This window comes from Centrocercus urophasianus, unplaced genomic scaffold (assembly GCF_019232065.1).
Source record: "Centrocercus urophasianus isolate 14NV4802_14NV808 unplaced genomic scaffold, USGS_Curo_1.0 seq_14, whole genome shotgun sequence".
NCBI lineage: Eukaryota > Metazoa > Chordata > Aves > Galliformes > Phasianidae > Centrocercus > Centrocercus urophasianus.
In genome coordinates this window covers 25463953-25479892 of record NW_024884586.1, presented here as the reverse complement: position 1 = coordinate 25479892, position 15940 = coordinate 25463953, and the positions used below count along the sequence as shown (strand labels likewise).

Below are 15940 nucleotides of genomic sequence, written 5' to 3'. Positions count from 1 at the left end.
GTTTCAGTCAAAAGAGTAGTTTTTCTTTTTTGTGTGAATAAGAAGTTAAAAAAAAAAATATTCAAGATCCCTCTAGGTCTGTGCAACCTATTGTAGGGTATCTGCTTTAGCAGGGGAGTTGGATTCAATCTTGAGATCCCTTTCAAACCCTGCAATTCTGTGATAAAGATCTTCAAACATGGTAATAAAAGCTTGTAAGCTAATGCATTTCTGATCAATTTAGTGAAGAAATTCTTCTGGAATCTTCAGAACTGCAACATTTGAAAACTAAGTATTTTCCCTTTGTCAGGAAAGATGTTCCTGTTTTGTTTGAAAATTAAATTTGGGAATTCATAAACCTTCCTGAACCACTGGATAATTTGCAGTTGACAGATATTCTTAATAAGCTAGGGAAAAAGCTTTCACTAATCAGTTTATGAAAGATGTATGTTTAGAAATCACTCCAGAAAACATACTCACCCATTATATCTCTAATATTGATATTACATGTTTTGTGAATCCTGCCTTCACGGAATTCCTTTTATTTGCTTTCCTGATGGGGCTTTATCCTGTTGTTCTCTTAAAAATGAAATAGATCTTATTTCAAGATTCTAACTTAAAAAAATAATGCTGTTTAGAAGTTGCATCCTTACTTCTTGTGTAAGGGACAATCAAGTAGCAACAGCAGTGGCAGTCAACAATGGAACAGTTGCTACAAGTACCTGTACCTTATTCTGAGAACTTGTTAAACTCCCAATTCAATAAAACTCTTTCAAAATTTCAAAGTGCCATGGTAATTCCCATTTCTCAAACTTGCAAATAAGTAGCTTACTAAACTCGAGCCAAAACCCACAATATCATCTCAGTGTATATAAACACTGTTCCATGTAAAAAATTCTCCACTGCAAAATATTAAAGAAACTACAGTGTCTGATCAATACTAAATATAGGTACTCAGTGAAGGCAATAGGTAAATACCTAAGGTAGGTATACCTTACACCTTATAATATAGGTAACCAGTGAAGCTTAAAAGCTAACTCATTAACTGAATTAAAGGCATAAGAAAAAAATTCCAAATTTGTGTAAAAGTATCTTTACTAAAAAACTTATGTATATCATTTGAGTTGAATAAGCAAATTACATTACTGATACTGACAAGAACTCAGTGAAATGACTGCCAATTATCTTTTTTGCCCAGAAAGCATTCAGTGAAAACAAGGAAACGAGGTTACATCACACGTGGAATCATTTAAGAAAAGTCAATGTAAAAATAGCAATAATATTTCTAACTGCACTTTCCCATTTGTTTTCCAGAATTAGTAAGAGTACAAACATCACTTGGATCACTTTTCATTCTCATCCTCAGGTTCACTGTCTTCACTATCACTGTCTCTTCCAGGGTGTTCTGGCATTGTTCGATGTTCATCCACTTCTGACACCTTCAATTCTTCCTTTACCATTTCTTCTTCTACCTTATTTTCTTCTGCATCTTCCTGAATACCCTGCACTTCAACTTCTGCTTCAGACTCTTGAGTTTGAGTAGTTTCAGGCTCTTCAATCATGGCAGGTGGGGGTAATAAACGCTGGATGATTAAAAAAAAAAAAAAAAAAAAAAAAAGAGTTTTCAGTTTTTACAACAAATATATCATTCTGGCATTTATTTCTATTTTAGCTCAAGCTGTTTGTTCACTTTAGATTTAGGGCTTTGCCTCAGGTAAGTTTAAGAACTTAAAATTTAGAAGACTTAATCATTTGTTGGCATTTTTCTCCTATACACATAAAATGAACCATCTTGGCTCACACACGAGTCTTATTCTTTTTGCCTGAAAAGCAAGTGTTAAAACACAGTACTTTCAATTCAAGGATATCAAACACTTCAGCCACTCAAGTAATGGGACTACAGGGCTGCTGAAGCAACAAGCTCATTTCTACCATAACCTCACCTATTACCATTACAAACTCCTAGATAAGCTGGACTTATCTTTTTTATGAGTGTCTTTAATAACTTATTCCAGTAATTTCCCCTTGAAATATCTTATAAAGTCTTACATGTACATTATCTGTATTTATACAAGTTTCACCCACAGCTCTAAGTGTAGAAAAATGTAAACTCCAGTAACAGATTAGGTAATGCTTAGATATTTTTCACATAATACTTCTGTAAAAGTATTTTAGTGCAAAGTGCACAACCAAGAACCTGGTTTGCTAGCAGAAAGCATTACAAATAGCAGTACTACTTTAAAGTAACTACTTTAGACCTGGGAAAAAAAAAAAAAACAAACAACCAAGTATACAGTAAGCAGAAGATTATGATGAAGCTATTCAACCTCAGACTGTATAGAAATGCTTATACTTCTGCCAGACATTATCTAATTACATGACAGATATTTCCTTAAAATATTTTAATGAAATAGAAGCTTGATAAATCTGCAAGGATGGTTGTTTAGTCACATTTTGCTTAAAGGCAATTTGGTTTCACTTGACAAATTAAGTGTTTAATTACAGTAAAGTCTTATCTTCAATTAGATGACATTAATATTACAAGTTTCTGACAAGCATTGGGCCAATCTATGCAAAAATTGTGACTACCAGCAAAGAAAAGCATTTTTTTCACACACTTTGAAGTTATCACACTAATCTCCATAATCCATTTACTCATGGAAAAAAAGAATAATTAAAAGAGCTCTGATTTTGAAACAACATATATATATATATATAAAGTATAGAAAAGTATAAAAAGTGAGGAAGTCATTTACCACTACCTCTTACATATATATATATACCTCATATGTAAGTGTATATATATATATATATATATAACCTCAAAGTATGAGACAAACTCAGATTTTCTGTAATGCAGCTAGATTCATGCCGTGCTTTGGGACTACTGTTAAGACCAATGGAAAAAAAAAATACAATGATGTAAAAATATCAGAAAGGATAAGGAAAACTTCATTTTTTGGCTTCTGCTGCAGTAGTATGATTCATTGCCACAGCAGGGAACCAGTTTTTTTTTCTTTTTAAAACTAATTTTAGCTAGCAACATAAGACTAGGATGCTAAAAAGAATATCTGTTTATAAGCCGAAGGTTCAGGTGCACATTCAGTTAAGGAGTCAAATAAACCTTGCATTAGAGAACAGAAACTAGATCTCTCAGACAAATGGAATCATGCTGATGCTCTCTGCACAATCAGATGGCATTACTTTTACATCAGTATTTTCCGCCTTGAGAAATTCTTCAGAAGAGCAAAAACCAACAAGGGAATAAATACTAAGTAAGAGTACATTATAAGTAACATGATATACCCAGACATTAAATGGAAGGTGTTCCAGTTCAGGAATAGCATTAAAGATCTCTCTGGTTATGCTAACTGTCAACTATCTCTAGCCATCTGCAGATCCAAATACACTGACTAAAAGCAGATCTCAAATACTACTTAAACTGTTTTAAAGCTCTGCTTACATACATAGTAAGGACTCAAGATCCCTAATGGGTTTTGAATTCTGCTCCAGGGATTAAGCAGTGATACAATTAAGTATAAAAAGTGAGAAAGTCATCTACCACTACCTCTTACACTGTACTATTAAGCGACGTGCTGAACCAGTGCTGAAAAAAAATATTCTTCCAGACTTGCACACACAAGTACTACAGCTGCTAACCAGACTGAATAATGCAGTGAGCTAACTCGATTAAAATGGTTTGAAGGCAAGGAAACTCTAAAACTCTGTAGGCTGCAGCCATGTCAAGAAAGTATCTATTACAAAATACTATTCCACCAGGCAGCACTTACTGAAATATAACGCACAAGTTTACTTCAATTAAACACTGGGCAAGCTAGTTCCCTGGCATTAACAAAGAACTTTTGCACCCAGACAGAATCACGTCTAGCATTTTTTAACATCTATTTAGAGGGGTCTTAAATTGCATCCTGAGTTACTTGCTACTGCAAGATTTTAGAGATTTCAATATTCTCCCTGTCAGCTTTAAAGCCTTCTTGAATTTTAAATGTAACAGTAACAGTCTCAAACCACAACAGCACTTCCTGTTACCAAAATAAGGCTTATTTTGTATGCATACCTTTGAATAGTTAGAAGGTCCTTACCTGTTGGTAGTGGCGTGTACTCTGTATCATGTGCATATACATGTTGTAAACAAAGTTAGCCATTTGAGGCATATTCTTGATAACATGTATTTGGTGAGTCGGTGGTTCCCCATTCTAAAGAAGTACAAAATGTAGAAATTCAGCAAGCAAACACAACCATTATTCAAAAAATTATTTTATTGTATTAGAAAACAACTGAAGAAATTTCAAAAGATGCTTTCTAAGAAAGAACTAGCAAAATTCTTTCAAAAGGCAAGAAATACAGGTTGCACTCTTTGGCAACCGTTATTTATCATGATCCTGAAGTCCAATGAAGAAATTCAATTTCAAAAGGACAGGCTGGGTTCCAACACTTAATCTGTAAAGTATATTTTGGATTCAAGGATGATTTAACTAAAACTTAACTAGTTTCAGCTCAGATTAGTGTCAATGACTACCAAAGCTCAGCTTCTCCTTGCCTACACTCACAGTTCTTTGCTGTAGAATGCAGCAGTTTCAAACAAAGGGCTTTCTTCCAAACTTGTTAACAGCACTTTAGACCAGGTAAAGATTTCTAATGGAGTTTTGGATTCATGCAAGTACCCGTCTCCAAACTCCAGGTAGCAAAGCAGGTATTCTCCATCCATTTCTTATTTGTTTAGCATCCTATTCACTGCGAGTCTTGTGATTAAGTGCTAAAGATCTAGTGCTGTATTAAATTTTTTACTTAGGCATCTAGTTCAGCAATACTTCTGTTATACTGAATTGCTCAGCTGAATGCTATTTAACCTTTAATAAAAAGAAACTAGCTTTGTACTTTCTTTTTGAGAAATGACATTTTGTTCTATAATAAGAAAAAATACATAACACACTGCAAAACCTTACTTATTTATCCTGAAATAAAAATACAGCATCACTTCCACAGGCAGAACTTACAAATAAGTAGACAAAACTGACCAGTTACAGTGGTAAATTAGTTTTGTTGAAAAATCAGTTAAAAGCAGCTAGTGTAAAACGATCTAAGTCAACTCTAGGGATATAATTATCGAAGAAGCAGTGGTTTAAAAGCAAAGACACTGCAGTTCCATGTCTTGTAGCCCACTCAAAAAAGACAGGCAAAAAGCACACCACTGACATTCATAGCAGTTGTTCCTACCTGTCTTGCTGCTGGAAAACATTCTGTGGGAATTATATGGAGGTGAAGTGGTCTAGCTGTGAGTTGGCTGAAAGCTGGAGTCAGCTCAAAACAGTTCTGAAAGAGCGATACTCTAGCAAAGATATAAAGCCCAAGCCTGGCTCTTGACATGGCAACAACTAATCGTCGGACATCTCTTAAAAAAAAAAAAAAAAAAAAAAAATTAAAAACAAAACAGCCAAATTAATCATATACTTTTTCACTGATTCCATTGTTTCAATAAAACATGAATTAAGACTTCAGCATGCTTCTTTTAAGAAAACATGAAGTAATCTTAAACACTCTTGTCTTAAATTTTTCTTCTACATACTGCTAAAATAACTACTAAAATCCTAGAACCTTCATATAAAAAGGCTTACCATATTGTTAATTATATTAAAATTACCCTTTATCTCTGAAGACTAGAAAAACAGTTATATTTTACATTGGGAACAAATCACAATAGCCTTTCTGTATCCCTGAATAAGAAAACATAGGTTCTGATATCATCTTACTACTCCTAAATAGACAAGTCTTACTCCACCTTACTCCAAAGCTGAAGTGCAAACATTTTAGACTACAAATAACACAACTTACAAAGTGTCCAAACACTTCTGATACAAAACAAATAAAGCTCACTTATAGAAAAGTTCATTTATAGAAAGTTTAAGCCTGCATTTATTCAACAAGCATTAATTACATTCCTCTTAGTCTACTAAATTAAAATTCAAATTCAGGAGTAACTATCCAAGACTACCTATTCAACTACCTACTATTCAAGACTACGTGCAATAACATAAACTTCTTATAGAGTACTAGTATAGTATGTAGAATATAGTATAGTAATATAGAGTAAAGGATAAAGTGGTTGCGAAGAGAGAAGCAGAGTGTTGTAAAAATAAACCAGGTCTAAACTTCCTCCAATGCACAGCATTAAACTTCAGTTCCGCTATGTACTGAAGGAGTTGAAACTTTCTGCAACATATCAAACATCTTTCTGATGTGGAAAACGTATACTTTAGCAACTATGCAAGAGTTCTTTTCTACATACCTAAGGTGGCCTACAGCTTTGGTACGCACTAATGAAAGGAGAATATAATCATTTTGTTGACCTTGAAATCTGTCCACAGTTGTTACCTAGAGAACAAAAACAAAACAAAAACCACCACAGGTTAAATCTTTGCCATTTTAACTACAGCCTGACATCAAAATTTTAGCACGAACTTCTGATTCAAACTGTAGCAAATGGGAAGACAGACAAAAACATTTGATTCTGTTTTAATTCACCTTTAACTAAAAAACATCAATCTACTCTTCCTGGGAGAAGCTGGGACTCTACGTACCACTTCTTATTTTTATTTAATTCAGACATAACTCTGGCAAGATAATACCAAAAGTTTTTAGAAAACGATCAAATTCTGTAACATCATATTTTAACCTGTAGACACCAGACTTATGTAAATACATTTCTGTATGTTTTATAATATTCTTCATTATGCATTTTACCAAATCCAAACCATATCCACTCTACGTGAATATATTTATTTTTTAAAAGGAGGACAAAATATATGACAAAGAAAAGAATTTTTCTGTCTCATATAGTCCGTGACATACCAAACTTGACTGATTTCACAGTTTCTTTGTACGACTAGTTTCAAACACGCAAAGAAGATGATATGACTCTGTGAAATAGAATGTATGTTGACAAATACATGCTATACGTATACATTAATCAATGAATACTTGCATAAAAAGTGGGGAATGTATTTAATCACTTCCATAATATGATAATCATGAAAAAACAGAACCACTTCAATGCCCAATATATTTTTTAAGTCACCTTGTTTGGCCGTCCAATCAATGGATTATTTCCACAGCGCTGGTTAATGACATCTCGGATCAGATGTTTCTGCCCGTTGTACGTTGTCAGGATACTTATCCTGTCTGCAGGATAACCAAGCAGGCACATATACATGAAAAGTGCCACAACATATTCTGCTTCACCAAGATTCTGAAAGGACAGAGAAAAAGAAAGTTATTTATTTGCAAGCTTGATAGGCATTCATTGATGCTTTCTAGTATCTACAAGAAGTACTATTTTACTTGTTAAAATCTAAATATTCATTAGCCATAAAATATATTAATATTTACTTGTTTGAAAAATTTAAAATGTTCAGTGTCTGAAATATTCACACCTGAATGTATTTCTATACCTAGAGCTGTCTGCCCAAAGGAATGTCATCTTATTACAGCATTACAGAACTCAACAAGTGCCAATACACACAAAACCTCATCTCTTATGTAAAACTGTGGAACCATAATTTGTTAAGTATTAAAAGTTGACAGTGTAGAGATATTAGTATTTAAAATTGAAGGATTTAAAAACAGAGAAATGAAAAAAGAGCATTGCTTAGCGCTAATTTAATAAGGCTCAAAAAAAAAAAAAAAAGTTGCAATTAATCACTCTCCAGTATTTGCAAGAATTGAACTAAAATAATTAAACTTCTTTCAACTCTTTTTTTTTTTCCTTTTTCTCTCTACAATTAAAATAATAGTCCCAGATCATTCTTCTGGATGTTGGAAGGTTTCATTATTTTATGAATGCAGTTTTATAAAATATACAGATTTTTAAAATATACAGATCTTTATATACAGATTAAATCAAAACACTGACTCCTCAAACTCAAGTATGCACCACAGAGCAAACTTCGATATTTTATACAGTAGAATTCTACCATTTATTTCACTGTCGTGACAATACAGCAGAACTAAACGTCTTTGCCATAGGCCAAAATGTTTCATAATTAATTACATACCAAATCTCTCTCCCCCAGTGACTTTGAGCAAACGGAGATAGCAAGAAGAATCATTCACTTGGAGCAAAAGGGCATAACAAATTATCATCCTTTTCAACATTCAAATTGATTACAAGGAGAAAAAAAATCATGTATATACACAACCAAAAATCTGAGAACATAACTATCAGCTTACAGAATTTTGATTCATTGCAGATTAAAAAAAACATATCTAGATTAAATAAAGTATATATTCAGTATTTCTCTTACCTGATAGAAATAAGGATTGGGTTCAGACTCTCCCACACCATTGAAGTCTTCTACATTTATAAGTTGGAAGTCGTATAAAAACCCAGCATTGGCTGTTCTGAACTCTGGCATAAGCTGCACATGAGGTAGATTACCCAGATTTTTATAACGCCAGTTGTAGAGGTTACATAAACTGCCCGAAAAACACACAAGCAGTTAACATGGGTTTTTTGAACTCAACACTCAACATTTTATTATTATTGCTATTACTATTTTAGTTTTTGATTTTTGTCCAGTTCGCAGAAAACTCAAAAAACTGCTGAAAGAACCACAGTATACTCCATTTTTCAAATTGAGAACAAAGACACAAACATTTTAATTGTAAAGCTTTCAGAAAGGATTTCGGCAGCGTTCTTCAAATGATGCAGCTACCACAAACTTTGTTTGTGCTAACTTGCCTCCTAGTCTAAGCTGAAACCAATGGCACAAAACAGCTAAATCTTCACTTTGCACAGACTCCTGTCTTAACAACCCAAAGTTTCCAATACTGTAAGTTTGCTTTTCCAATTCTTAACCTGGCACTAGACAGACATGCAGTTTTATTTCACTCACCTTGCTCTTGCTCTTCCTTGTGCATCCAAATCAACAGTTGGCACTCCAACACGAACAAACCGTGTGAAGAGGGACTGCTCCATGTTGGAGTATTTTTGAAAAGCCATGTTCTTAATGACTGGTGGCAACTGGTGATGGTCACCAATCATAATCCACCGCTTCAAACGACTGAATCCATCCTGAGGGTTCTAAAATCAATTAAAACAACTGTAAGTACTACAGTATAATCAAGGCATTCAATTAAAACACATGAACAGTCAAGTGGTTCACCCAAGAATTAGAATCCTGAAGATTTCTACCTGCCAGCTCTACAGTTCATATCTAATACTTTCCCACAGGAGAACTACTTGAGAGAGCCTGAAGTTCCTTCTCTTGACACTTGAAGAGCTCTGAAGCCCTCTCTAACGAGGGTGCAAGGAAGGAAAACTGAACTCTGTCCACCTCATCATGACAGAAGATACCCTAGTAAGAAAGTAAAAGGATGAAAATTATTTTCAATTGCTAATAGAAATTTTTTTTTTTTTTTTTTTTTTTTTTTTTTTTTTTGATAAAAAGAAGTTACTGGTTTGGAGAAGTTCAAGTAACAAGAATAATTTGCTCTTATCAGCAGTTTCAAGCTCAGACAGCAAAGAGCTCTCCAAATAATTTTGTGTCCTTCTATGATGGAGTGATGGCATTGATGGACAAAATGAATGCAACTGATGACACCTACTTGGACTTCTGCAAGGCCATTGACATGGTCCCCCACCACATCTTCATCTCTGGATGAAGACTGAAGAAATACGGATTTGAAGGGTGGACTATTAAGCGGATAAGGAATTGGTTGTAAGGACACAGCCAGAGGGGTGTGGTCAATGGTTTTATGTCCAGGTGGACGTCAGTCATGAATACTGTCCCCCACAGGGGCCTGTTCTGGGACTAGTACTCTTTAACATGTTTATCAGTGACAAAGAACACGAGACATCAATCTGAGTGGTGCAGCAGATACAGCAGAAGGAAGGGATGTCATCTAGAGAGACCTTGATAAACTTGAAAGCTGGGCCCATGTGAACCTAACAGGGTTCAACAAAGCAAGCACACTTTGGTTGCACTTGCTGAGATGCAATTAGTGGTCCTGGTAGATAAAAAACTTAACATGAGCCAGCAGCATGTGACTGCAACCCAGAAAGCCAACTATATTCCAGTCTGCATCAGAAAAGGGATGGCCAGCAGGGTCAGGAAGGCGATATCCCCTCTCTGCCCTTGTGAGGCCCCATCTGTAGTACTGTAACCAGTTTTGAGGCCCCGACACAGGGAAGAGGGTTCAGATTAGGGCTACAAAGATGATTAGAGGCCTGGAGCACCTTTCTTACAAAGACAGCCTGAAGGAGCTTCTCAGCTAGAGAAGAGAAGGCTACAAGGTGATCTCATTGCAGCATCCCAGTACCTAAAGCAAGCCTACAAACAGGAGGAGAATCAAATCATTACAAGAGTAGATAATGGCAGGACAAGAAGAAAAAGTTCTAAAGCTGAAGGAGGAAAGATTTAGGTTGGATATCAGGGGGAAGTTCTTCACCAAAGGTAAGTGAGGTGCTGGAATGGGCTGCCCAGAGAGGCTGTGGATGCCCCATCCCTGGAGGCGTTCAAGGCCAAGTTGGATGGGGCCTTGGCCAGCCTGGTCTAGTGTTAGATATGGAGGTTGGCTGCCCTGCCTGTGGCAGGGGGGTTAGAGCTTGATGATCCTTGAGGTCCCTTCCAACATAAGCAACTTAATGATTCTATGATCTACAAAAACCACCGTAAGAGCCATGCAGGATTTAGTCATTTGTTACACAGCACCTTAGCAGCATTCAATTCAGGACTGAGAAAGCTTCCATTAGAAGTCACCTAAACTATAACTTATGCCTATATTCCCTTCAGGCAGTTAGAAGCACCTAACTAAGCAAAAAAAGAAATCTCCTTGTATTTGCAAGAAGCCCCATTGAATTTGTTTTCTCTCCAGACACTCCCAAAATAACAGAAATCTATGATCCTGCTCAGAGTTCAGGCCATTTAAAATCTATGCGTTAATTAATTAGTTGCCTATTTGCTCTGAGTTATCAAAACGTGGTAGCCTTTACCACAACAAAAAGGTGATAAAATGCAACACTGATGTCTCCCAAACTGAAGAAAGATATCAACTGAACTGGGAAAGCATGGGCTTTACCAGCAACATCATTCTTGGACATGTACACTGTCTTGTGCACTAGGCTTATAATGAATGAACTCCTTCTAACTGTATTTGATACTCTATTGTTAAGGAGCTATCTGAAAAATTATGAGCTGTATTTAAAATATAGAAATCCTCCATGGAGATTCTGTTAAAATTCTTTGGATATAGTTTTCTAGAAGAATTTAGATTGTTCCTTTTCAACGAAAACCACCACCTTCAAACAAAACTTCCAGAAAGGAAAGTCACTTTTAGAAAATGAGCAAACACAGACTCTGTATTTTTCAGAATCCACTAGAGTAAGAATCAAATGAACAACATAGGCTCTTAGTTTCACTAATTTCCCACTTATTATTTTCTGCTTAGCAGCTAAACAGTTCCGGAGAGAATCCACACTTTACTTCCAATGGTGAAATTTTATTTCATGACAATTTGAGATACAGAAAATACTAGAAAGCTGATTTAAAACTTGAAAGTCATTTAAGCCACAGATGTGCAAGAAGCACAGCTTTCTTTTTCCTGAAGGCCTACAGCTCTTAAAAGAAGGAAGTGATGCATCTCAAGCTGAGGTCACTAAAAGCAATCCCAGAACTGGACCAGCAATCTTCACCTGAGGCACAACAAATTCAAAGATAGGCTAACTAAACACAATGAGTTTGGTACAATCAGAGTAAATGCTTTTAGGAAAAGATACTTATTAATCAAAGAATACCCAGAGTTGTACAAAGGTCCCTTTCCAACTCCGTTGCAACAAACAGGGACGTCCATAGCTAGGTCAGGTTGCCCAGAACCTGATCCAACCTTGCCTTGAAAGTCTCCAGGAAACAAGCATCCACACATCTCTGGACACTCAACTGCAACTGTAGCAGCATTAGCTGCTCTATCACAACAATCCCTTACCATCACAAAGATAGGGGATAAGACTTTCATTCAACTGTATCACATGTACATTACTTTATCTACCAATTCTAGGTTTGAAAAATACAAGCTACAGATGATTCCAAGCTAGACATTGACCAATGCAGCCAGATAAAAGTCGCTTAATTATTGGTAAAAAGTAGACAAAAAAGAACCAGTTTCTATTCCTCCCCTCCCACCTGCGGCAGTGTTGTAACATCAGTTAAAATACCTAATTTCTACCAGGCTCTAGTTTTCCTGAAAGTTGTAGGTAACAGACATCCACTTAATCTCTCAATTTTAACTACAACTGGCCAAACAAAACTGGCAGATGAGATGATAGAGAGCAATTATATAGGCCTTATGCTCTTGGGAAGCAGTTAAAACAGTTATTTCACAATAATTGCCAATTTAAAAAACTGATAAAATTATTAAAGATTTAACAACAGCTATGAAATAGCAAAGAATAAAAGAATGACAAACCAAGGTACTAGTTCACTCACATTTCTTCACATTTTGAAAGTGAAACCCTGGCAGTCACAAACACTCAGGTCAAAACACAAGATACACAACTAATGAAGAAAAACGTGAAAGTTCTTAGTGTCGGCAAAACAGGAAATACCAGTTCTATGTTACCTTCCACACAAGATACTTTCCTTTTATTATGCTATATTATTCAAGAACATGGACTTTCAATTTTCATTTTTTTGCAGCATGTTTTATAAGTCTAACCTGTAACAGGAGAGGTATAAAGGTTTCTATTTCCAGAATTTGTGCAGACTCTTCCATTAAGATGTTGTCATACTGAGAAAGAAAAAGTATACAGAAGTCCATCAGTCAAATAATACAAGTTAACACTGTTATTCAATCTACCAAAAGGGAGCATCAGTTGCTTAATTGGGGAATTAAAAGTTCTGTTAGTTTGTTTATTTTTCTTAAGTAGGACAGTTACACAGCAGGATTTTACTCTATAAGCAAAACACCAATAGACTAAAATCAGTTTCAGGGGGTGAAATCTTATTACATCAACAGCAAACCTATCCATACCAATCAGTCCTCAGATCTAGAAACAACCTGCATCTGAACTACATTATACTCTTTCCATACGCCATAATTCATCCTCAAGGGAAAAGCTTTCTGCAGTGAGGCAAACCAACTTGGTGTGAAACCAACTTGCAGTGAAAAGTTGCACTTCTGTGATCCAGTGCATTATAGGAGAAAAACACTGAAAGAGATGAGGGCATCTGTCAATTTTTGTCAGAAATCTGCAGTAAATGAATCTCAGTGCAGAGCAAAAACAGCGCTGTAACACAGCTCTTCTCAAATTGCTCCTTTGTAAAGTAAGCAATGCTGTAACAAGTGTCTTTCCCAGTTCATCCTTTCTTTTATTACCCAGTCATATAATGGCAGTTCACCTAATATGACAAAACTTTTTTTTTTTTTTTTTTTTTTTTTTTAAATATGCATGCACTTTCAAGCATTTCAATATGTGCAACTTAAAATGTTACCATCTTTAACTTCTGATTCTGTTAGAAAGAGTTTTCTTCAAAAAATTACTATTAGAAACATACTGGTAAAAACACGCAACTCAAAATAATCCAGTCACTTAGATCTAGGACAGATGAAAGGTCTGAATAAGGTGGCCTAGGAGGGGGAAGGAGAGGAAGTGACAACATCATAAACAACAACAAAAATCTAAAAAACATGATTAGTGTTACTATTACAAATATAATTACTTTGAAGCCTAATTCAACCAGGTCATGTCGTTTCAGAGCGGCATGGGTACAAGTCATAGCAATGATTTTTGCCTCTTTCACCAACAGGTATTTGGATCTATCCAGGCCACTGCGGAGAAGTTCAAATGCTCTGAATTCCTGTGATAGAAAAAATAATTGAATTGAGAGAAAATTTATATACAAACTTACAAAATGCACATAAAATGGGTGCTTCCTAAGCTCAAAATAAAACAGATTAGACTCTTGTCCCTACTGCAAAGTATGTCTAAATTACTTGAAGGGAGAAATGCTCACCAGGATGCCTTTCAAGCTAAAGAAGTTGCCTAGAGGTATATACTACTTCTAGGATTTAGGACAAATAAGAATTTTAGAACTTCGTGAAGTTTCTTTAGGATTTACCAGAATTATTAACCTTTAACAGATACAGGTCTTACCTCAAGCTGAGTGAAGATTTTCTTTAGATGTCTAAAACACCCTTCAGCAATCTCCATATCTTCTTCATAGGATCTGCCTCTGAAAATTGGTTGAGGAGCATTTGCAAAATACTTATGAAAGGGAAAGAAACTGGACACATCTGTAACATCTGGTAATTTTCCACCTTTAACTTTCACTTTGCTGATATATTCTTCCCAACGAGACATTACCTATGGCAAACAAAAGTATCATACAGATGTGTTTTTATATAATGAAGTCACTGGATATGTGTCATCTTGTATACCTAGTTAAAATGGTTATTTTTATTAAATCAATTCTCTTAAATAACTTTTAACCACAAAACACATGTCTAAACTAGCACTTAATCTTAACACAAAGTAGGATGTTTGACGCTTTACTCTTTCATTCCCAGATATTCTACCTCTTCCACACTCCTCATAAAGAAATGTTCCAGTATATGTCCTTCCCACAGAGTACAGTCCTTCACAAAAAGACTTCTTGCCAGGAGCCTGCTCCATCATAGACTCTCTATGGGCTCCAGATTCCCTGAAGACACATCCACTTGCTGCAGAATGTGCTTCTCCACAGGGTGCAGCGTGGAGATCTGCTCTACTGTAGTCCTCCATAGGTTGTTAAGATAAAAACTGCTTCACCATGGTCCTCTTCTCCAGAGCTCCAGAGGAACTTCTGCTTTGGCACCTGGAATCTCTTCTCCTTTCCCTCTTTATTCACTGACTTTAGTGTCCATGAGGCTGTTTCTCTCACATTATCTTCCATCTTCATATTTTCCTAATTATCTCTACTTAAAATACTTTTGTTTAAATACTAAAATGGATTCCTTCAGGAGGAAATTAAAACAGAAGATGAACTTGATCAGTGCTTCTATCGTAGTACACACCAACTCCTTTAATGTTTGGAACCATGCTACTGCTAACCCAAGGTAACTTCTCTCAAAACATATATGGTGTGGAAATTTGTTCCTAACTCTCACTATCACTCTACAAGTCTGCCTAAGCCACATTACTTGCTTAAGATGACTCTGTGTCTATATCAAACAGAAATGAGGGGTTGACAATATACAGAAAAATCACTGTTCTGTAGACTATGCATCTGATTTCAAACACAAAAGCTTTCTTTAGGAGCAATAAGTAGCAGCTGTAATATTTGTCCAAAATACAAAGCACTCCACAGATTTTCATAATTGAAGGGAAAACTCCAGGTTTGAAATCTTGCCAGTAGTAATAAAGCGTGTTAGTCTTTTAATTAATGTCAGGAATTAAGACAATATTAAATCAAAACAATAGCAATCTAAATAAATAATAAAGAGGGCTTTAGACATCTTATATTTTGAACCACTAAAGAAAATGGGTTTTTTTGAGACCTGATTCTGAAAAATTCTCTAATTTTCATAGTGTGTTTCATAACACACTGAGGTCATACAGTCTCTGTAAAGTATTTCAATCCTTACTTGGTATAAGAAAAAGTGGCCAGCTGTTTCACAAGTGTAAGAAACATCTCCTGGAACACCAAGACTCTCTTGCAATCGCCCAACTTCTCGCAGGAGTTCAAGTCTTCGAGCCAGAACATAATTCACTCTTCCATACCTACAAAAATGAATTAAGGTTTTACTTATTTTGTATACAGACTTATTTAGTTCCAAACTGGTTTACGTAAGAATCAAAAAGAGAGATCACAAACACTTCTCCCAAAACCACAACTATGAAGGCTGCTCCAAAAGCAATGCTTCCTATTTTATTATAATAGACCACAACATCAGCAGAGGATGCTGGTGG

General features: G+C 35.5%; 1 protein-coding gene across 1 annotated transcript in view; it reads right to left on the bottom strand.

The window, feature by feature from the left end:
- Positions 1-1056: 1056 nt before the first annotated feature.
- AQR (aquarius intron-binding spliceosomal factor) overlaps positions 1057-15940 on the bottom strand; it is a 46046-nt gene continuing 31162 nt past the window's right edge. The window contains exons 25-35 of the mRNA XM_042813985.1: positions 15616-15751; positions 14147-14356; positions 13713-13850; positions 12709-12780; positions 8892-9079; positions 8301-8472; positions 7076-7246; positions 6287-6372; positions 5218-5392; positions 4083-4196; positions 1057-1562 (exon numbers count right to left, since the gene is read on the bottom strand). Of these exons, the coding sequence (XP_042669919.1) occupies positions 1323-1562; positions 4083-4196; positions 5218-5392; positions 6287-6372; positions 7076-7246; positions 8301-8472; positions 8892-9079; positions 12709-12780; positions 13713-13850; positions 14147-14356; positions 15616-15751 (1702 nt within the window). The 3' untranslated portion in view covers positions 1057-1322. The remainder of the gene's footprint in view (positions 1563-4082; positions 4197-5217; positions 5393-6286; positions 6373-7075; positions 7247-8300; positions 8473-8891; positions 9080-12708; positions 12781-13712; positions 13851-14146; positions 14357-15615; positions 15752-15940) is intronic.